Source organism: Martes martes (genome assembly GCF_963455335.1).
Source record: "Martes martes genome assembly, chromosome: 14".
NCBI lineage: Eukaryota > Metazoa > Chordata > Mammalia > Carnivora > Mustelidae > Martes > Martes martes.
The window spans coordinates 54,702,095-54,724,698 of record NC_137902.1 but is presented as its reverse complement, the minus strand read 5'-3'; the positions used below and the strand labels follow the sequence as shown (position 1 = coordinate 54,724,698).

General features: G+C 55.5%; 1 protein-coding gene across 1 annotated transcript in view; it reads left to right on the top strand.

Moving 5' to 3' along the window:
• Positions 1–22,604, top strand: part of SLC29A3 (solute carrier family 29 member 3) — a 40,538-nt gene that overhangs the window by 3,988 nt on the left and 13,946 nt on the right. Inside the window, exon 3 of the mRNA XM_080822708.1 lies at positions 19,122–19,204. Coding sequence (XP_080678834.1) covers positions 19,122–19,204 — 83 coding nt within the window. The remainder of the gene's footprint in view (positions 1–19,121; positions 19,205–22,604) is intronic.

The window sequence follows — 22,604 nt, the reverse complement described above, 5'->3', positions numbered from 1 at the left end:
AGGGGCCAGCCCAATGCTGGTATAATGTTCTATGTGGTCAGGAACCTCATTGCTTCACCATGTAGGGCTTCCCTGGTCAAGGTCACTTCACAGTCCAAGATGGCTGTTGGCGCTCCAGCCATCACAGCAAGAGGAGAGGCATGAGAACATTCCTGGAAGTAACACATATTGCTTCTGATTCCCTGGCATTGGGCGGAACTCGGTCACGTGACCACATGAGCTGCAGAGGGGGCTGCAGAATGTAGCCTTTAGATGTAGTCATTATCCCAGAGAACTGTGTTCCCAGCTAAAATGGGAGGTTGTACAAGCTATGGGAGACTGGGGGAACAAAGATGGGATATCACTAGTCTTGTCACCAGGGGAGAGATTACTGTGACTCAGAGCAGGTGGCCTACAAGGGAGGGGATCTTCCAGGTGGGAGGGAAAGCCTGAGCAGAGGCAGGATGAGGGGACGCTCAGGTGTGTGAGGGGCAGTAAGGCACTGGGTTTTCCTGTATGCGGGGTGCATGTAAATAAGGCTTGAGATCATTGCCTGGATGCTGAAGTCACTGCTTGGGCCTTGAATGCCAAGGTGAGGCATGGAAACTGTGTTCGATGGGCAGTGACACCACTCCCCCCTCCTGCCGTCAGGGCTGCTCTACCACTTGTTAAAACATAAGGAAGGCTGTACTCGAGGCTGTTGCAATAAGGAAGAGAGATCGGCTCAACTCCAGATACCACAAGGACATGGGGGGGTTAATAGCCATGGAGCAGAGTGAGAGCTTCGTGGATGGAAAATTAGAGAAATTAGTGGATGGAAAAAAGAGGAGCCATCAAGAGCAGGGGGCTTCTTGCTAAAGGCAGGTCAACGGCATGCACACCAGGGGCAGGGGATGAGGAGCTTGCCCAGATTCCAAGGGTGGTCAGATATCAAGGGTCGGGGGGCTTCTCCATAAATGGACTCAGCAGGATTCTTGCTAGGCCTGGGCTGGGCAGGTAGAAGACAGGATGGAGGCCACGATCAAGGCCTAGTGCAGGAGAGGGCTCAGAGGTTTGGGTAATTTATGTCCACAGCTGATCCAGGCTGTGTCTCCTTTCTCTTGGAAGCTCATGGATGGGGAGAGTGTGGGCATCTCTGAAAGCACGCCAGGCTGGAGGGTTGCCAACTGCCCTCTCCTCCAGGGGACAAGAAGAGGGAACCCTAGCAGACCCTAGCTATACCCCTAGATTGGCCCAGGCAGTGGCCCACCACCCCTTTTCTGAAAGCACCTTTGAAATCCCTGCCCTAACCACAAAGAACTTTCCCCAGTTCTGTAGGGATAAATCCAACACACTGACTGGAGCGGCCCTACTGTCTGTGTCAGGGACCATACACGGCCACACATCGGACTCACGCAGGGAGTTTTAAAAAATCCCAGTCTTAGCCCCACCACAGGGCTTGTGATTGAACTAAGCTGAAGTGTGGGAGGGACAGAGGTATTCCAAGACTTCGTACTCCCTCCCTTGGCCTCAGACACCCTGCCAAGGCCTGTTTCTGTCAACTCAGGGATTCGCAGACGCCCCCCGGGGCCAGAGCAGTGCATGGCCAAAGAGGGGTCCTGGGAAGGGGGTCAGAACTTTAGAGCCTCCTCCCCAAGGTGTGCTCCCTGTACCAGCATCACCTGGGAGCTTGTTAATGACATGGGCCCCACCGCAGACAGCTGAGTCAGCACCTGCCCGATACCAAGCCTCCCCCCACCCCCCGTGACTGCCAGGCCCCTTAGAGTTTGAGAAACACTCGCCAGGGCGTGGCTTCCAGCCCACGGCTTGGGCTCCAACCTGCCTTTGTCAGCGCCTCGCTCTCTGGCCTCCGGGCCGCCTCGTCTTCCTGGCATGGAACAGGAGGCTGCTACTCCCACCAGCTTCTTAGGGTTGTTTCGAGGATTCAGTAAAGAATTCCATGCACCAAGCACTGAGCTCTAAATGCTGTACAAACTTTATTATCATTATGACCACTTGGGGGATGGGGCACTGCCGAGCGGCATGTGGCCCTGTGTATTTCCAGACGTCTGGCTTCGCCGGGGTGCTTTATGATCCACTTTTCTATACCAGTGACTCAAGCATCCCAGTTCCTGCCAGCCTCGGTAAATTACCCAGCCCACTTGGGCTTCTTCCAGAAGATCCCTGTCTGTCTGGGCCAGCACCCGGCCGTGGCAGCCCGCGGGGCTGGACTGTGTGCACCTGTCCTGTCCTCTCCTCCGTCCATCTCCTCGGCCCCCCGGGGCAGGAGAGGAAGCCGCGGCCGGTGCCTGGGAGTGCGGCCGCGCGCCATGGACGTCTGCCGCGAGCTGCTCGCGCTGCAAGGCGGTCCCTTCCCAGCTGCAGGCACTTAGCATTCCAGGCCCTGCTAGGATGCTTTATTGCCTCTTTCCAAGTGCTGGCAGGTGCAGATGTAGTACCTGGGGCTGCGCGGAGCTCCTGGCTCTTGGCATCAGAGATGAGAGACCTGTCACCCCTCGATTCATGGGCCGGGTCTGGGAAGCAAGCATGCTGGGGCGTTTCTGCATTTTGCAGGCCATTTTTCTTTGCCTAATTCCTCATTCCTGCCACCCACCTCCCCAGTTCGTGCCCACTCTCTTCCTGATTCCCCTGCAAGAGGTGGTGGACCTGCCCTGTCACCTGAGGGCCACCTGAGGAAAGGAGGGGTAGTCAGATGGGTTGGTCTCCAGCCGGCTGCCTGCAACTCAGTTAGCTCCAGGTGTTGGTTTTTTCCTGTACTTTCCTTTTAATATTTCCCAGGGACGGATACCATGGGCTGGGGAGTTTGGCTGAGTAAGCGTGTTGGTACAGACCCCCTTCCCCTCTAGTTTAGGTGACTTTCAAGGTCACCTCCCATCCCAGGCTCATTTCTTTCTGCCGTGGACAGTTTGGGGGATGGTTTAGAAAGCGTCCTGCTCACCTGCCCCCTCGACTGTAGTCCCTGGAATAAGAACTTCGAATAAACCCACCACAGGCCTTCGGGCCCAGAGCCCAGAAAATTAGAGCATAAACAAGGAAGAATTTCTCTGAAGAGGTGGTGCCACAGGGTGCCACGGTGGCCGCCATCTTCTGAGCCCGGTGCTGGGCCCGCAGTGCCTGCAGGGGTGTTAAACTCGCCGCTCATCAACTGTTTAGAAAAAAGCCACGCTCAGAAATGTTCAGTAACCTGTCTCCAGTCACATAGTGGGCAAGGGCGGTAGAGAATGTCACAGAGAATTCAGATGGACAGCTGATTGCAAAGTTGGTCAAGCTCAGAGAGTGGTGTAGAGGAGACCGTCCTGGAGACAGGAGGGCCCCCATACCACCCTATCCTCCTGACTCTGCCAAATGGAGAGCCTGCCCTTGGTCTGGCTTCCTTTTCCACCCTGGGAGAACAGGTGCCTCAGCTCTACCCCTGGATCTGGACCCTGTCATCATCCCTGATCCCTTTCCTACCCCTGCCCCCAGGTACCCCCTTGGCTCTGGGGTCTCTGTGCCGTCCCTGAACCTGTGGGGCACTCCTCACCCTCCACTTGGCCTCTCCTGCAAACCCGTCCGGGCTCCCCCTGGGCCAGGGAGTATACGCCAGACCTGCCCCTTTTTCTACTTCCCGAGAGGAGGGGGACCACACCTTCTCCTAGTCATTCCCTGCCATGAGCCCCCCCACGGCCTCCTCACACATTCTCCTGATGTGCCTTGTCCTGTCCAGGGCTTGTCTCTGAGGGGACTGCAGGACATGACCAGGTCATGGGTGGGATCTACATTCTGACTTGGTGTCAGCAGAGCCTGGACCCAGGCCTGGCAGTCCACTGCTGCCCTGTCCATCCCCCAACCAGAGGGAGCCCCACTGGCCCTGTCTGAGGAAGTGGAACCTCTCCTGCTGCCACCCATCTGGGGTAGTGGATCCTGGGTCCCCAGAGCCCACTTCCTCCTCTGGTGCTTGCCACACGGTTCATGGTATTGTGTGTCTGTTGTGAGGGGGCCGCTGTGCCACACTCTGCCGACATTAGCTTGTTTCACCGCACAGAACCTCTGTGAGGCGGGAGTGTTATTATCTGTGATTAGAGGACCCAGTCCACAGATGGGCCTGCTTCCCCCACTAAACTGTGAGCTCTCCTACTATATGTCCTGGTGCCCTTAGCACAACTTGCACAGTGCCCAGCACATAAAAGTAATAAGAGAAATCTGTCTCATTAGTTACTGAATGGCTGGCGAGGAAAGCCCCATCATCCCACTCCAAGATAGAGATGGCATGGGTCTGCAAAGAAGCAGAAGAAGATCTGGGGGGTCATAGTGGCCACCACCAAAGCATTTCTTTCATGTGGATTGGCACAGACGTGAAGTGAGATTTCTTTTTAAAAATTTTTTTTAATTTTAATTCAGTTAATTAACATATAAAGTATTACTGGTTTCAGAGGTACAGGTCTGTGATTCGTCAGTCTTATATAACACCCAGTGCTCATTATATCACATGCCCTCTTAATGTCCATCCCCCAGTTGCCCCATTTCTCCACCCCCTGCCCCTGAAGTAATATTTCTTCTCTAGGGAACAGACCCAGACTGGCCTGGTTCAGCGGAATGAGGGAGGGGGATCCTAGGACATCCCCTCATTATAACACCTTAGTCCTGGCTCAACCCCTCAGCACCCCCCAAAAAAGCAGGAGAGCATGGCTTGGAAGCTATCCTTATGAACAAGGGCAGACATCCCAATTCAGAGAGGCAGGGTTAAAAGGAACCAGGATGAACTAGTTTGGAGAAGAGAAAACTGGAAGACAGATTCTCAGAAGCCTTGACAATGACCTGCTGACTTTACAAAGCCCCTGCCATGAAGCCCAGGCCTACACACCTTCAGACCTACCATCTTTATCAGCAGGATAGCCTGGTGAATTAGGGATTGTCCTCCCCAGTTTCCTGATGTAAAAACTGAGGCTCACTGACCCATGGCCATTTGCTAGCAGGCGACAGAGCTAGGCCTGGGAGCAGTCTGGAGGTGAGCAGAGTCTGTGCTGCTAGCCAGCATGCACCCTGGCTTCTTCAGATACCCTAGTGGAATAGATTAGAATCCTCTGGGGAGATTTTAAAGCGCACTCCCCCAACCACCTGGATGGTTCTGGCGCAGTGGAAGGAGGGGCCTGGGCACAAGCATTGTTAAGTTCTCCAGGAGAGGCCAACATGCAGCCGGTGATCCAAGTGAAACGTTACCCCATGGGGGTAATGCAGAGCTGTTTTCTGCCCCCCCCCCCAGCACCCACCCTATGGACTTGGGCTACATGATGAGAGTTCTCTGGAAGAGCTTCCCCCAGACAGGTTGTCAAAGCTCCACTCCAGACCCAGGTATCACTGGGAGGGCAGCTCTCTCACCAAGTGCCAAGGGTGCTGGTTCATTCCTTAACCTGGCAGGATTTATTCAACAAGTTGCTGTGTGCCAGAGGCTTTCTTTTCATTATCCGTTTCCCACTAGAGTCTCAAGGGATAGGTATTAGACCCATTTTACAGAGAAGGAAACCAAGGCTCAAGAAAGGTAATTTGTTCCCAAGCAGAAGGGCAGTGACAGCTGGGACACAAACCAGGCTGTCTGAACCCAGGCCATCTGTGCTCGAGACCCCGTGCCCCATGCTGGCGCTTCCGAGTGTTTCCAGACTGTTTCTGACCCATGCATGTCTCCCAGGCAAGATTTCCATGTCTGTAACAGAAACAGCAGCGTCCACACTCCAGAACAGTCTCTGGTTAGAGTTTTCAAGGAGGAACCAGTGATCATCTGTGATGACCTTTTAAGTGGCGAAAGCTAGGGGGGGCTGAGGATGGAGAGCTGCCTTTGGATTTCACCTCCTGTAGGTCCTTGGTGGCCCTGGGGAGCACTGCCAAAGGGGAGGGACAGACGCTGGACTACAGGCTGCTAGCCCAACTGGAGGAGGGGGTGCGGGGGAGGGACGCTGGAGGCAGCTTTCAGACTCATTCTAGAGGAGTGAGGCAGGAGTTCCGGGAAGTGGGACTGAGAAGGGGATGGATATTCTTTGTTCTTCAGGAGAAATAGGAGGCAGCTTGTGTGCTCCTGCGAGTGGCCCAGTAGAGAGGGGAAGGTGAGTGCTGAGGTCCATGAGCACAGGGCATGGGCTCCGGGGCACAGTGGAGGGGGCCCAGAAAAGAATGCAGGTGAGGGGCACCTGGGTGGCTCAGTTGGTTAGGCGTCTGCTTCGGCTCAGGTCACGATCTCAGGTCCTTGGGATCGAGCCCCAAATCGGCTCCTTGCTCAGCAGGAAGCCTGCTTTTCCCTCTGCCCCTTCCCCCTGCTTGTGTGCACTCTCTCCCTCTCTCTCTGTCTCTCTGTTTCAAATAAATAAATAGAATCTTTAAAGAAAAAAAGAATGCAGGTGATTCATCCTTAGGAACAGGAGAGAAGGCAGCCAGAGATGAAAGGAAACAAATTGTAGCCATGACCCATCAAGAGATTTCACATCCTTTAGTGGGCTGCAACCTGTAATTTGAAAACCCCCGCTCTGCCTGTTTGCCTGCAGCTGGCCATGAGGACACGTTTCTGCCCTCATTTGACAGGGGAGGAAAGTGGAGACAGTAAGGAACTTGCTGACAGCACAGGGCTGTGAAGACAAGAGTGGGGCTGTGACCCAGGGGTATCTGAGTCTGCATCGTGTTTCTGGGCACACTTGGCAAATGCCCAGATTCCCAGATCCAGCCACGCTGGCTCCATCTCCCCACTGTGGGCCTGTGCTACTGTTGCCAGGTGCTCCTGATAAATCGGGAAACCGCTCCCCCGTGCCACATACTGTTCCTTGAGACGCTTGCACCATTCTGGGTGTGGCTGGATCATGGTGCTCCTGCAGGCCAATCCTGGAGCCACTCGGATCCCTCCAAATGGAAAACATGCACGGTGCACTCCATCTGGCAATCCACTTTTTAAGAGCAGAATTCCAAAGCCTGGGGCTAACCCCAAATCAAGGCAGGTTTTGATCTGAGCCCTGTCCTCCTAGAAGGGGAGATGGCAGAGGCAGTCCAGGGGTCTCCAGGTTTCCTGCCCAGGGCATGGGTGACTGGCCGAGGGGCAGAGAGGGTGGGTCCCACCCTGTAGCTGTCTGGTGGCTTGGGCTAGCGGGATTGTTGCTCTCAAACCATTTTTAAAAATTAAAACCAAAAGTGAGTCATTTTTTTATTCCCTTGTCCACCCTCTGATTCTAACTGCAGACCCAGCCAGCATGCCGTTCCCAATAAATATACCTGTGATGGCTTTTTCTTCTGTGTTTAGCTCTTGCTGTGTCTTGCAAAGGGAGAGAAAAAGCCCGACTAGAAACACTGCAGTCACACCTTCAGTGGCCTCGACTTCTCAAATTCTCTTTTTATTTTCTCTGTGCATGCTCACAGCTTCCCCTGCCCCTCCGTGCCTTGCTCACTGGCCCCCCGGACTATCGATCGCTCCCACCCCACCCCCCTCTGCCTTCGATTTTGCTTCCTCCCACACTCGTCCTTGGAATCCAGAGGCGATTTCCTCAACAAATTAGAACATGGCCTGGGCCTTAAGTGCTCGAGTGTCTCCTTAACGTGATTGATCATCGAGTGTATCCGGAGAGCAGAGCCAGATCCGTCTTCGCCAGGTGCCTTCATTGCAGGCGTCATCATGTGGTGGTGGCAAGGGCTGGGGAGGGGTCCTAGCCGGCCTCTCGGGGGTCCTCTGTGTGTGCACACCTGCACTCACCTGAGGCCTGCGGCAGCCTGGGAGCCTGGGGCTTCAGCCTCTCTGCAAGTATGTCGGGTAGGCAAGTGCTGGCTGGGTCTTCTCAGGACCCCCTCTTCTCCCTCTTCCTGGTGGTTTTCCTGGGTTTCCTCCTATGGAGAGCAGCTGGGGCACCCCCAGACCACCTCCTCTTTACCCACATGCCGTCTGCCTGGGCCCTGTCCCCCGCTCTCCACCCTGGGACACCAAAGCATGTCGGCCCTCTGGGGGGTGCAAAAGCCGCCCCTTCTGGCAAGGGCTGTGTGGGTAAGTGGGGAGTCTTCTTGGAAGGCCTCCTCTTCCTCCTCGCCCTGGCCATGTGGTCAGGCTGCAGAGGAGGAAGGACAGCCCGGCCCGAGCATCAGCAGTGACTGAGCCCCGAATCAGTGGTCGGCATCCCTTGCGTGTGGACAGACGGGGCTCCCTGTGACTCTGACCCCTCCCTTGAACTGGTTCTGAGCCATTTCTCTGCCTGCTGAGGTTTCAGCCTGAAATTTGGGTAGGGGAATAGAAAGGATGAAAATCAAAGGCCAGCTTGCCGTGTTGGGGTGGCGTTTGGTGGAGGGCTGGGGCAAAGGGTCGGCAGAAGTCCTGTTTCCATTTTCCATGCTCATCTCCAGTGGTAGAAAGACCTGAGAGTCGGGAGAGCTGGTTCTGTTTCTTACCGTGTTTCAAATTTGCTGGGTGACTTAGGACTCTATTTCCTTAACTAAGAAACTAGGTGGAGGTTGGCAAACTTTCTCTGTAAACGGCTAGATGACATGTGATCTCTTTTGCAGCTACTCTGCTCTGCACCACGGATAATCCATGAGCAAATGGGCCTGACCAGTTTATAGTATTTACAAACATGGAGGTGGGCTGATTTGGCCCTGGGAGCAATCGACTGCCCACCCCTGGACCAGACACTCCCTTACAGGTCTTTCCCCACTAGTGTTCCGAGATCTGTTAGAGAGGGACCTACTGTGCTGATTTTCTATTTGGAACACGGATCACTGCCTGACATTGTGTATTTGTGTATGCATTCACCGACCATTTCTTGACCAGACCATCCGTTCCCTGAAAGCAGGAACTTGGACTGGATCCCATGTGCCTAGAATATCTATTGAGTTTAGCAAATACATGCAGACTGGTGAGTTAATCTGTGTTTGTGGAGGGCCTGTCTGGCACTGGACTGGCAAGGAGAGGGAACGGGAGGAGGACCCTGTTCCCGGGATCGGGCACAGGGGTCTTGCACTCAGGGGTTCGGGATTGTGATGGAACTATTTTATGGGCAGACCTAGGTGACACTGGAGCAAATGCCCTCTGCTGCCCAGTTAGCTGTGCGTGCTGCTGGTAACAGGTCAGTCATGCCCGAGACTTTGGGGGTCCCCCTTGTGTTCCTCAGTCCTCCACCCCCACACTCGGTCTGTCAGCAAGTTTTGTTGATTCCACCTTCCCAAACATCTCAGATACCTCTGGTTGCCTTCTCCACGGCCCGCTCCCCAGCCCCAGCCTTGCTGGCCGCTGGCTCCCAGGGTGCCCCTGCAAACCGGGGTCCACGGAGGCTGCAGAAGTGGTCTCTCTAAGACGTAAAATGAAAAGGCTGTCTACTGTGCCAGGTAAGGGGGCAGAGCTCTGCGGACAGAGGGCTGGGTTTGAACTCTGTAACTTCGGGCAAGTGCCTGACCTCTCTGAGCCTCAGTTTCCCCATCTGTAACAGGACTGGTCCCTGGGAGGGTGCTGTAAGGATCAGGGGAGTGAATACATGACCAGCCCTCAGAACAGCAGAGCGTGGGGAGGGCTCCGCGACTGTGCGCCAGTACCAAGTTTCCCGGCTGCTTGGGGTCCGGCAGGGGCTTCCCGTTGCACTTAGAATAAGATCCAAACTCCGACCCCAGCCTGTTCGCCCCGGCCTGCCCCTGCCTCCAGCCCGGTCTCCCCACTCTCCCCCCTTACTCCCTAAATCCAGGATCAGCCTGGTTTGCCCAGTGCTCCCACACACCAAACTCACTCCTGCCTTGGGGCCAACCACATGCTGTTCCCTCTGTCCAGAATGCTTTTCCCCTCGCCCCTTGATTGGCCTATCCTCAGGTCCAAACATCAGCTCCTTCACCGTCACCAGCATCAGCAACCCCCCGCCCCCGCCCAACGAGGCTCTATTATAGCTCCTTACTTGGTTTTTCTGTTCATCGCATTTAATGTAACGTGCATCTTTTCTTTTCTGAACTTGATGTTTACTCCTTTTCCTGCCTCCCTCACTAGAGCCCCACGGCCTCCCAGCCCCCAGCACCTGCTGGCACTTACAAGGTGCTGAGCCGTGTCTGTCGAATAAGTGAGTGGCCTCTCGCAGATCAGCTGTCTTTACTGTGTCTTGAGTGAAGAAATGAACGGATCCCTGAGTAGCCACTGCCACCTGCTGCTCCCCCTCGATTCCTTCCATCTTCTCTGGGCAGGTGGCTGCTCTGTGCCCAGCACTGAGCCTCTGTGTGCTTCTCAGAAGCCTTCTTCCATGGCTCCCGGTTCCTTCTGAGACAAGCACCCCTCTTCAGCCTGGTACTGGATATCACCCATAGCCTCCTCTCAGGGCCTCCCTCACCTCACAGGCCCCCTCATTTAACCAAAATGGAGCCCCTGGGGTGTCCTGGAAGGGAGCCAAAGGAGGAAGGGGGACAGTGCTTCTACAGAGAGAAGCAGGGGAGGCAGCGGCGCCTCTGTGGGGCAGGCAAGGACCAAACACGTGAGGGTGACTTGAAGTCAGGGAGGCAGAGGGGGCCAGGCCCGAGGAGGAGCTTGAGCGGTGGGAACCTGGGGAGAGGCTAGAGCCTGGGGTGGGCAGAGGGGAGTCTCGGGGGTGAGGGTGGGAGCCTGAGCCACTGTCCTTTGCTAGGGATGTGGGGACTGGCAGGTGAGCGACCTGGGGTGTGGGTGAAGGAAAGCAGAGAAACTTGGGAGCAGGAGCACTGAGAAAAGCGGGGGCAGACCATGGAGCCTGGGAGCAGGTGGCTGGGGGTGCTCTCGAAGGCCTTTGTTGGGGAGCTTGGAGCTGGGACTCGTAGGCCACCCAGGCAGGATGGGTGGCAGGTGGTGAAAACGTTCTGGAGGCAGGGACAGATGCAGGAACGGGGCTCATGGAAGCCAGGGGAGATGAGCTTCCCAAGGCAGGAGTGTGGCACAGGAATGGAGGAGAGTCGGGGTGGGGCTCAGGGGGTACCTCTGGTGGCAGAGTGAGGTGGCCAAGCTGCTGAGGAGGTGGGGGAGGGGAAGAAGGGGAAGGAGGGAAAGGAGGAGGAAAGGTGACTTGGGAGTTCAGGCGCGGAGCACCGGAGGGCAGGCGTGGCCGGCTCCTGTGGGCAGCTCTAGTGGCTGCCGTGTTGAGACACCCAGAGCTGGGTGGCTCAGAACAGCAGTGTTTTAACCACAGGATTCTGGGGGCCAGAAGCCCTAGAGAGGCCAGCAGGACCATGCTTGCCCCAAAGGCTCTCGGAAGACTCTTGCTTATATCTTCCAGGTTCCGGGGGCTCCCAGCAGTCCTTGGCATTCCATGGCTGGTGACAGTATAATTCCTATCTCTGCCTCTTGTCACATGGCTGTCTCCTGGCCTCCGTCTGCGCACCCTCTCCTGCTTCTGAGGATACCCATCCTTGGTTTGGGGCTCATCCAGATCCAGGATGACCTCATCTTAACTGGTGATGTCTGCCAGGACTTGTTCCAAATCAGGTCACATCCGGAGGTTCTGGGGAGACATGAACTGGGGGGAATAATGTTCAGCCCACTACAGCCGCGGTGGGCACGTGGTGTCAGGAGCATGACTAGGCCTTAGTAACGGGTGGGCTGCAAAGAGGCCCCTTTGAAGGAGTCTTTCCCAGAGCAGCCCGGGAGAGTGTAAGGTGTTAGCACTGAGGGCATGGGCTGTCTGTCTAGGGGGTTTAGGGCAAAGGGAAGGAGGGGCCTTGTGGCTGGAAATCATGAGGTCGAGAGGTTTTTCTTTCCTTAGACGAGAAGGAAGGCCCAGGAGCGAAGGAGAGAGAGAAAATGCAAGCATGGAGGGTGAGCATTCATGGTACTCGTGGAAGTCAGCAAAGGCTGGGGGAGAAAAGGTGTGCTCTACAGGGCTTCGCAGAGGCAGGGCCGGTAGGGAGGCTCATTCCAGTCAATCTCGCAACTCTGCTTATCTTCTAGCAGGGATTCCAGGAAAGTGTAAAAAAGGATTGCAGGCTAATGAGGGCCTCCGGGCCACTAAAGAGCAAGATTTATAGAGGCCCCAGGGAGCCAGGGCCGAAGATGGTCCACGAGGCCAAGAGTCAGTGGGCTGCTGTTAGAGCCTGGAGCCGTGTGCACGGGTCTGATGGCTGGGTCTCTCTGGCTAGCATCTTTCAGGGCCTTACCTGTCTGATTCTGACCCAGCTTTGCTCTGCCCTTGGGCCCCTGGCCACCTATCACACCTGGATGGATGGGGGCTCCCATGTCCCTCACCTGTCCAGGCCCTGGAACAGGCATCTTCCAGCTGGCCCTCCCAACTCATCAACAACCCAATTAGCTTTCCTGGGCCAGTGTCCCCAAACACAGGGCCTCGGAACCTAACGACAGGACTCCAGCTGCACCCCTGGGGGACACTTGTCTTCTGCTCCCTTCCTAGCTGATGCCAGGGCAAGGGCACCTCCCTGCCGCAGCCCAGGCCGGAGAGCTCAGCGATCGGAAGGCAGCAAGTTTGCAGCAGCAAACTATTCTTGGTTCCAGCCTGCTCGCGGCTGCTAATTTCATGCCCCTGTGATCCAGGTAACGCTTTGCTGCCTCGAGCTGCCACCCCCCGGGCCTGAATCGCTTTTTCTCGCCCCGCAGGAGCCAGCTGCCTCTGCCGCCCGAGCTCTGGAGGTGGGGGCTGTACGAGGCAGCCTCCAAGCCGCTGGGCTGCGGGTTAGCCTGCCGCAGCTCGTGACTAATTTGCTGCACTTATTTCAAAGTGCCCAAATAGCATTCAGGGGAGAAGCAGCTTAAACCGGGGCCTGCCAGAGATAAACGGGCTCATTTCGGGGCCTCCCTGCCCGAAGAAACCTCTTTACCTGGACACTGAGCCCAGAATTAAATTCTTCCAGAAGAGATGCTTAGCACGGAGCTGCTCAGCGTGGCAGAGGAGGGGAAATGTTCCCCCTCTCGTAAAATGGGCCTCACATCTGGCCCACTGGCTCTGGTGGGTTTTTAAATTGTGTTTGAAGAGCGGCTCTCCCCTTTGCTGGTGTTTGCAAGCCAGGCCAGAGTGGAACAGATGAACATGACTTTCCCATCTCCATCACCAGGGGATCAGGTGCCCCGCACCCAGGCCAGAGTGGGGCTGGGTGGGGCTCCCCCACACCTGCCAGGCACCCGCCCTACCTGGGGTCTGGGTTTTGAGCCCCGCCTCCGCTCGGCCTGGGGGTGGGGCAGGGCTCTGTGGGGAGTCGGCACAGGTCGGGGTGGGGGGTAAGCTGGAAGCCTGCCCAGCTCTTCCCAATGCTCATGTCCTCTGGACCGTGCTCTGTGCTCTGCAGCGGACCGTGTCTGTCCATTTCGGGTGGCTGACAGAAGCAAGGGCTCTTCTCCTCCGAATCTTTTTCCTTTTAACTCTACTCAGAATCATCGCCCTGTAGAAATGGCCTGGGGAATGGACCGTGGAGTTTAAGGAGCAGAGAGTGAAGTGCAGAGGGGAGAGAAATCAAACCCCGTCACTCGCTGGCTTGCGCAGGTCACCCATGTATGAGGGTTGGGGCAGAGGGAAGACACCACCCTGATGGGATCCTGGAGTCTGCAGCTGACAGCTACTCACAGCTGGGAAGGCCCGTGGGCTGCCAGTGTTGGCCACTGGGTCCTCAGTGTCATGGCACGGTCCCAGGGACAGTGTTTGAGCCTATGCGTCTGTAGGGCAGGCTCCCTCAGCTAGAGCAGCTAAATGTCCCCCCAGCCCACTCCAGCTACCCCAGCCCTGCCCTGCATCAAAAGATCTGCCACCAGCACATGCCCAGGTAGGCACCTCTGTGTGGTTCATCCACCTGTTAGCCTCGGGCTTCTTATCTATAAAATGGGAGCAAACCCAGCTCTGCTTTCCCTTACAGGCTGCGTTAAGAGCAAAGGGACTGGGGTCTCTGGGGGCCGTTTTGTTCCCTGGCAGTTCCCTGGCACTCTGTGGGGCTTCTGTGCCACCACTTGGCTCACCTGCCCCGTGCCAAGGATGACTTTAGTGTGACCAGCGTGACCAGGTAACTGGGGGCTGAGCCCTGCCCAAGCTCCAGGGAATTGCAGCCTGCTGGGAGATGGTGGAGGGCAGGGAGCTTGGAGGAGATACACGAGGAGCAGAAGTTTTGCTCTTTCTTCCTCAGCTGGGCCTTGCCTCCCATCAGGCTGGCAAATTCAGAACAGTGACTGGTGGGACTGCTGTCCCCCATCAGCACCCTGAAAGGGAGGGGTGAGTGCCGTGGCTCCGTGGCCACCTGTCCTGGGCTGTCTGGGTTGAATGCACTGCACAGTACATTTGATTCCTGTCAATGCCAAGGAAGGCCTCGGGAAGTCTGTTCCAACAAAGGCACTTGTGTCTGAGTCGTAATTGGCAAAGAAGCAACCCTCCGGGCCTTTGAATGTGCTGCTCCCGCCACTTAGAGTGCAGGCTCTTTCCCCGCCTCCCCATATCCATCTGGCAAACTTCCCCCAATTGTTCAGGCTGTGGTCCAAGAGGGTCTCTTGTGGGAAGCACCCCCAGGCCCCTCCTTCCTTCCTCCATACCTTGTGTCCCCTGTGCTCTAGCTGCAGGATAGTGCCAGGCTACAAGCTCCCAGAGGGCATACACCAAGCCACCAGCACGGTGCGGGGCACACAGGGGTGGCCGCATCTTCAGGGAACCACGGGACGGGTTGCTGATTGGGTGGGCAGTGGCTGCCGGCCAGTCAGACAGGCGTAGGATGACCAGCCTCTGGGGCTCCCGACTGCCATGGCAGAGAACCCCATTCTGTCGGCAGAATCCAGAGGCCCCATCATCCCGTTGTGCCCTGCCCTGCAGCTCCCACCCGTCTTCCAGCCCTGCCTGCTTGCTGCATCACAGGGTCTCCTACCTGTGGGAAGGACCCCCCAGGACGTAGGTTTTCCGTGGGCTGTAGAAACAGGGCTGCCTTGTGGCACCACCATGAGGGGCTTCATTCATCTCATCGCTTCAGGATTGGAGCTCCCTGTGGGTGTGCAAGGCATAGCCTCCACCTTTGCCTGAGGTGGCCCAGTGCCCCTGCCCTGGGGCTTTCCTCATCCCTCCACTCCTGCATGGCCAGCGCTGGCCTTTGGGGTCTTCGGGTTCACCTCTGGAGGTAGACGCCATGTTCATCAATCACATGGGGCACATGGTGTGGTAATAACAACAGAGCCTCTCGAGGGAGCTCCCAGGAACCAGGCCCAAGTGTGGGCAAATTGTGGCATGAATCCTCCCCACACGTTGCATGACATGAGATCGCCCTATGGGATGGCGAGGATGGATTGCTTTGGAGGGGGCAGGATGGTTACCAATGTGTTTGAACCAATATTCAAATGTTTTTACGTCACCTGGAATAAAATGGGAGAAGGGGGCCCCCGACATCCCTTGCAGGCGAATGAGACAAACCCAGGAAGGAAAGGCCAGCTACTGGTCTGCCAAGGGCATAGTCCAGGATGGAAACTAGGGCCTTCACTGCTGGATGTTTCTTAGAAAGGAGCCCAAGGCCCCCCATTATGTGTGAATACCATCTCAGGTGCGCTGTTCTAGGGAAGCAAGAGTGGGGGAAAAGAGAAGTGAGGCAGGGATGGGAGAGAGCAGATGCAGGCTGGCCACAGCTTTGCAACAAAACACAGCTGGCTGCTCGGGTGCCCAGCATGCATCCGGAGAAGCCACATGAAGCCACATGGGGCCACCGCATTGTAGACCAGTTGACTGGGGGAGAAGAAAGTCAAGAAGTTTATCTCTTGTCTCCTTCCCATTTCCTGCCTCTCTTTGGTCAAAGCATATGTCGTGGGGCTTTTCCTGTCCCCACTTCAGAGACTATCACCTGACCCCGGGAAGTGCGCAGCACAGGGGTCTCTCCGTAGGAGTCAACTCCTTTTCTGGGGGCAGGGGCAGCAGTGGCTTTATGACCGTGGGACTGAGTGGCAAGGCACATGGCCCGAGGGGCGGGCAGTGAGCACATCTGGGGTGGCATGGAAGCTAAGTCCTTTTTCTTGGAATCGGCACAAAATGAGCCTGATTTCAGCAAAGGATTCGATGAGGAAAGGCCAAGGGGACTGATGTCCGCAAGTATAACCTTTGTTTCCCTCATGGGCAGATACATTGGTCTTTGCATCTGGCAAGATCATGGTGAGCTATCCCTGTCTTCATCAAGAAACTGAATGTAAACTACAAGAAGTCAGCAACATGCAAAAAAACTCTGGATAGTTTTTAGGATAGATAGGAACTCAGCTGCCCACAACCCTCATTCATTAAGGATGTATTGCCGTGTAACAAAATGCTACACACTCCAGAGGGTTAACATGACACACAGTTTTTATCTCACAGTGTCTGTGGGCCAGGAGTCAGGGCACAGCTGGACGGAGTACTCATCTCTGGGTCGTACACAGCCACAGTCAAGGGCTTAGCTGGGGCTGTGGTCTCCCTGGAGGCTCGGTTGGAGAAGGACCGCATCCAGGCTTCCTTGGGTTGTTGGCAGAATCCAGTTCCTTGCAGTCGTAGGACTGAGAGCTTCGGTTTCTTGCTGGATGTTGGCCAGAAATCTCTCTGAGCAACCAGGGGTCACTTGTAGTTCTTGCCACTTGGGGTTCCCCTGATGGCTGCTTGCATCCTCAGAGCCATCAAGGGAGGAAAAAAAGGGGGGTCCAACAAGACAGGTGCTACATCTCATGTAACGTTGTCCCATATGCATCGTTGTGTATGGCCATCCCTTTGCCATATTCTCTTGGCTAGAAGCAAGTCACAGGTCCCACCCACACTTAGCAGAGGGCATCCCATACAAGGACATGAGCACAGGAGGCTGGGACTGTGGGGGCCCCTTAGAGAGTCTGCCCACCACGTTTTGTTAGAACTCTACTTACAGGCAAAAGCATCAAATAAGTTACCCGCCCGCCCCAACAGGTTTATATCAGGAACTAAGTTAAAAAAAAAAAACAAAACCAAAACTCCTTGGGGTGTGCTGAGTCAGCCTACGCAACTGTCTACAGCCCCCAGTCTGTGCCAGTAGAGGAACAGGCCATGGTCCAGTCCATTCCGCCCCTCCTGCATGTTCTTTGAAAAGCCAAGAAGATGGGCTCCGTCAACAGAAAGGGAGGCAGAGCCTTACTCCAGCCTTACTCCGTTGTCAATATTTAAAAAGCTTTCCACCATTAAAAGGACAATTCTCTGCTTAAATATCAACAAACCAGAACATTCAATTACCTAGAAAATCCCCATTCCTAAAATGTTCAGGGAACCCGAGCCTGCTCAAAAAAAACAAAGACGGAGATTCTGCGTCCCATGCAGTGGTCGTTCGTAGACTTGCATGGAACGAGTGAGCAGCCACTGAATTGAAGGGACCCCCCGTCGGGGTAGGGAGGGGGGCTCAGATTCGGAGCTGTCTTGGTTGGCCCCCACCTGCGGCTGTCTCTTCCTCGGGGGCCTTTCTCCGTGGCTCCTGCCTGCCTGGCCTCACGTAGGCTCAGCCACTGTGTCAAGACATAATTGACTGAGTGCCTCGGGCCAGTCCAGGCTCTACTGAGCCCATCAGGGCAGGAACAATGAGGTGGCACCTCAAAGGAGGGAGGCTATTTCTAAGGCTCATGGTTGATGGCCCGCAGTCGCTGTGATTACCATTTTAATTGCACGGCCACCACTACCTGATATTCAGGGTGCAGATTTCAAAGACCACAAAGCACTCTGCAGGGTTTAAAAAGGGACCCTGGAACAATCAGTTTCAGACCAGAAGGAGCTCATTATGATATCTTTCTCTCGTGGACTCCATGTTGCAATCAGACTCTCCCAGAAAGGACAGATCTGACCGTCTGTATCAAGGTCTGACTCAGATCCCACCTCCTCTGGGACTTTTCCCCAAACCCATACACCTTCCCATTCTCTCACGTGACCCTGGTCCCACTCCCTGACCCGGAACCCCTTCTAAAACTCACCACTCCTACCTCTGATTTGGCAAAAAAAAAAAAAAACAAACAAACAAAAGAAAAAGCCAACAAAATTCTAACATCTCTCCCTGTGGTGTTTTGAGATGAAAATACCTTCACACTCTATCTTACACTCCCAGTGGGATGCTTCCTTCTTAGTGGCCAGGAGGTGTGTCTCGTTCTTTGAGAACAACTGCCACAGTGCTCTGTGCATTGGTGAGGCTTTTGCACGCCTTGTCCCTTGCGCTTGGCACATTTGTGACTCAAAACACTGCCTCAGTTAAGTCCAATTTTGTGAGCTTTCTAGAGGAGAACGCTCACAGCTGCTTTTTTCTTTTTCAGAGTGAACAGTGTATTTAATAAAAAGCCTTTGTATTGGGCACACAGGAAATGCTTAATACGTGTGATCTGTTCTCATGGCTTAGAACCCGCAATCAGTAGCAACCTGGGGTTCATGAGTTGACAATGACCCAAGCCAAGATATGTCAGCCCTTCCTGATTTTTTTTTTTTTTTAAAGACAGGTATATTGAGGAATAACAGATACGCAGTAACATCTGTCCTAGTGAGTGGACAGTTCTGAGTTTGGAGAACCAGGCACAATTGCCATACAGTTTCTTTAGCCATAAATTCCAGCACGTTATGATCAGGAGCTCTTCATCGTGTGGTCTCCTGCAAGCTTTGTCTGGAGTACTCGGCACCCGCTTCCAGAAAAAAAAATGCCCTTTTCTCTTCTCTCGGCCAGTCTAGGAGCCATTTCCCACTTGACCTCGGGGAGCATCTCTCCTGAGGGGGCAAATCCAGAGTCAGAACAAAGTGTCCCTGCAGGCGTCAGGGTTGGTGTAGTTCTAAGAGGCCTCACTTGGTGGCAAGAACCCTGGAATGTGGTTGGGTCATAACAAAGCGCATTTGGATCACTGAAATTTGACGGGAGGCAGAGCAGGCTGATAGGACGCAGTCTGTCCGTGCGCACGTGCTCACAGTTGGGTCCTGTCCACACTGGCCGTCCGTGGGTGGGACAGGTGGGGGGGGGAACATGGGCTGCAGACCGTTAGGAGCCTCTCTGAGGGCAGGGACAATGTCATATCCTGACTTACGTCCCCAGCACTTCGCATGGCTTGTATTGGTGTCTGTTGAGGGACCGAGTAAGTGGTCGTAGGTCACCATGGGGCGGGGCCACACCATCTTGGAGCAGACCTGTCCATCACGCGCTGGTTTCTGAAGACAGCGGGGAGGGGAGGGGTGAGGTCTCTGCTCTCCAGGGGGCCTTCCCGTCCATCCACAGTGACATCAGCAGCCCCCTCACTTCTGTGCTTGCAGAACTACTTTGAGAGCTACCTGACCGTTGCCTCCACCGTCTCCAACGTGCTGTGCCTCATGGCGAACTTCCTGCTCGTCAACAGGTAGGCCATGTCCCTCCCTCTGCCAGCCCTGCCCTGTGCCTCCAGCCCTCTCCCAGTGCCTCTCTATCATGGCTGCTGGTGTAGGCTGCTGGTTTTCAGCCGCTGCAGGGGGAGGCCCCCAAGTAGGAGTCTAGCAGGAAAGACCGAAAGGTCAGACGGGCGAGCCAGGGCCCCGTCGAGGGAAGCCAGGACCAGGAGCTGGACTTTCACTTCCCAGCCACATGCTAGGACCCTGTGTCAGCAGCCAACAGGAGGCATGTGGGGACCCTCCTCTTCCTCCTTTTCCTTCTGGGGAGCCTGTCTGTTACCAGCTGCCTGAGTTGCAGACGGTGTGGCCAGAGGCCAGCATGTGGATGGTGGGAGTAGGCCCAGGGGGAGGAGTGGGCAAGACCTGTGGAAGCTGGTCTTTTTTAAGATTTTAAAAATGTGTTTATTTTAGAGATAGAGGTGGGGAGAGCCAGCAGGAAGGAGCAGAGCGAGAGGGACAAGCAGACTCTACTGAGCGCAGAGCCCAATGCAGAACTCAATCCCACAACCCTGAGATCATGACCTGAGCTGAAATCAACAGTCAGACACTTAACTGACAGACCCATCTGCAAGCGGTTCTGAGAGTGTCAAGAGCCTGGCTCCCCGCGATTCTGGCTCTCACTCCGTGGAATGGGCCACCAGCTCATGTGTTGACTACTCATAGAGGCCCTGTGGGGACCTCCTGACACTGTATTAGAGTGGGGGCTGGGAGAGAGCCCCATGGCTGCGCTGTGGCGGAAGAAATGATGCAGGAGACAGCCAGGCAAGTTAGCATGGCCCTTAGACTCCACCAGGGGACTCTTGGCATCTGTTCTCCACTGAGGTTTGCAGGAGCACTAGCCCTAGCTCCGTGGCCCACATTTCCCCTAAGCTACCAATAGGAACCTGGGTTCCTCTGGGCACAGCCACCTGGAACCTTAGATCCCCGATGGCCAATCAGGTTTACCTAGCTCTGCTAACTTTGCAGTGCCGGCCTGGATCTCTGGTGGAACAGGTCTCCGAGGCAGGTCTGGCCTCAGGCAGTGTGCTGTGACTGATGGGTGGGATCTACTTTGAGCACAAGAGGAGAGAGGCAGCATGTGGGCTAAGCCTGAATAGACTGGTCCTTCCAAACATATTATGCAATGGGGCTATTGCAATTATCTGTCATGGCATTCAAGTGATCCCCAAGCGTGGTCGTGGTTTAAACACTAACAGTAATGAGTCTGTCTCATGATCTGGGCGTTATTGGGCTAGTTGGCAGCTCTGTCTTCCTGCCTCTCATGTGGTCGCAGACAGTGCGGCTGGAGCTGCTGGCCCTTCTCTGGCCCCCGTCTCCTTCTCCTCTCATCTCCCTTCCCCTCCCCATGGTCTCTTGCACGTTGGTCTCAGGTAGTAGGACTTTCCTTCTCGTGGCTGAAGAGCAGGTGCTTGAACGAGCAAGGCAGAAGCTCCATGGTTTCTGTAAGCTCATCTCTGCAGCCACCCGGTGTCACTTAAGCCAGACTCGACTGGGCAAGCACTCCCCAAGGTCACTTGGTTTCGAGGGGATGTAGACCCACCTGTCGATGGAAGGAGAGGCAAAGAATTTGCACCCATTTTAAAACCAAAGTGCAGGCCGTAAGGGCAAAGAGCACAATGGGACTCAGATGGCCTTGAGAGAAGCCTGCTGACCCTCACCTTGCCTCCTCCTGCCTTCCCCTGGCACACGGGGCTACCCTCCATGTCCTCAAAGGTGGGGCGCAGCCTCCAGAGCACCCCCCCCCCAGGAGGAATGAGTGGAGCTCAGAGCAGGGCCAAGTGTTCCCTCCGCACTCCTGGTCCCTGGAGGGAAGAGCTGTAGGAGAGAAGGCAGGAAGGAGGGAAGGGAACAGAAGGAAGGAGGATGAGGAAGAGGGAGTGACAGCCAAGGTGGTGGAGGGCCCCTTGGTCTCTCACCACCCCCTCCTTTCTAGGACTTTCTCATGACCCTCTCTGTCCGCTGGCCTGACTGGCCTAGGGACGCAGGTTTGTCCAGCGGAGACAGCCTGGGCTCTTGTAAGTGAGAGCCCCCATCCCCTTCTAGATCTGGCATCAGTGTCTGAACTATAACAAGGGGTGATGCCTGGTGACACACAATAACCCGAGAGGGAGGCCCTGACATGAGCCCCTTTCCAGGGGGAAGTCAGGAGCTATACCCAAGACCAGAGGACCAGTGCAGGGTGGCCCAGGTTGGCATTGTGCGTCCTCTGTGGTCATGAGATCTAGGAGGCCAGAAGCCAGCCTGGGACAGTGGTCAGCAACAGGGAAGGTCGGCCCTCAGGACACTCGGGTAGCACTTCAGAGCACTCGTACCCCTTAGAGCTTTGTTTCCTTTAATCCTCCCAACAGCTGGAGAGTGGGAAACTCAATACCTTGCTTTACAGATGGGAAGATAGGCACACGGAGGTCAAATTCACAGGATGAGGCCAGATGGGAACTGGGACCCTTCTCGCCCCACACTTGTAGTTGGAACCTCTGGGTCCCCCAGCTCCTCCCCGTGGCCAGAGCCACACCCCAGAGCCTTCTGCCCTGGCTTCAGGCAGCTGGAAGGAAGGAGGTGGTCTAGGTCTGTCTGCAGTGGGGACAGGGGACCGCCCAGGTAGCCACCCTCCCAAGGTCAGGCAGGGAGCTGGCTCTGAAGGCTCAGCACTATAGGGCTTCTTCCAGAAGTTTCAGCCCACCCCAGGGCCTGCCCTTGCCCTCCTCCCTGTAGGAGAGGAATGAAGGCAACGTGGGGAATGCTGGCGGGCCTCCGTCTGTTTCTGGGCTGTGGGAAGATGGTTTGCGGCTAAGCTGTTTTTTATTTAATGTGCGAGATTGAAACGTCTCCTTTTCTCCCCTCCTGGAGAACCCTGGCTTTCTCTGACTGGCTCATCCATAATCTCCAAGTGTTTTATTATGTTAAATCTGTAGCATCATAAATACTTATGAGTAGAATTTACATTTGAGAGACTTATGAAGAAATCAGTCCCCTGGGGTCCTGAACAAGGGGGTGGGGAGCTGGCAGCCCTAGCCCTCGCCTAGAATCTCACATTCCTGTGGCCTGCCCAGGGTCCCGGGACCGAAGCAGTCATCTCCGCCATCCCCTGTCCCAGAGCAGAACCCCTGACACCAGGGCAGTCCTTGTCTAGACCGTCTCTACCGTCTTGATGATGTCCCTGTCCCCTGGGCCACTCTCTCAGCCCAGGTGGAAGAAGCAGAGAGAGGCCAGTATGCCCCCGTTATTGCACATGGGGTGGGTTCCTTGTAGCACATCTCATAAAGCTTCGTGGGCATTGAAGAGAGCCCCATGCAGGACCCCTGAGGACCTGGGGCAGAATGGGTCACGTGGCAGGTGATTTGCCGGCAAGGAGGAGGCCCGTGCAGGCGAGGG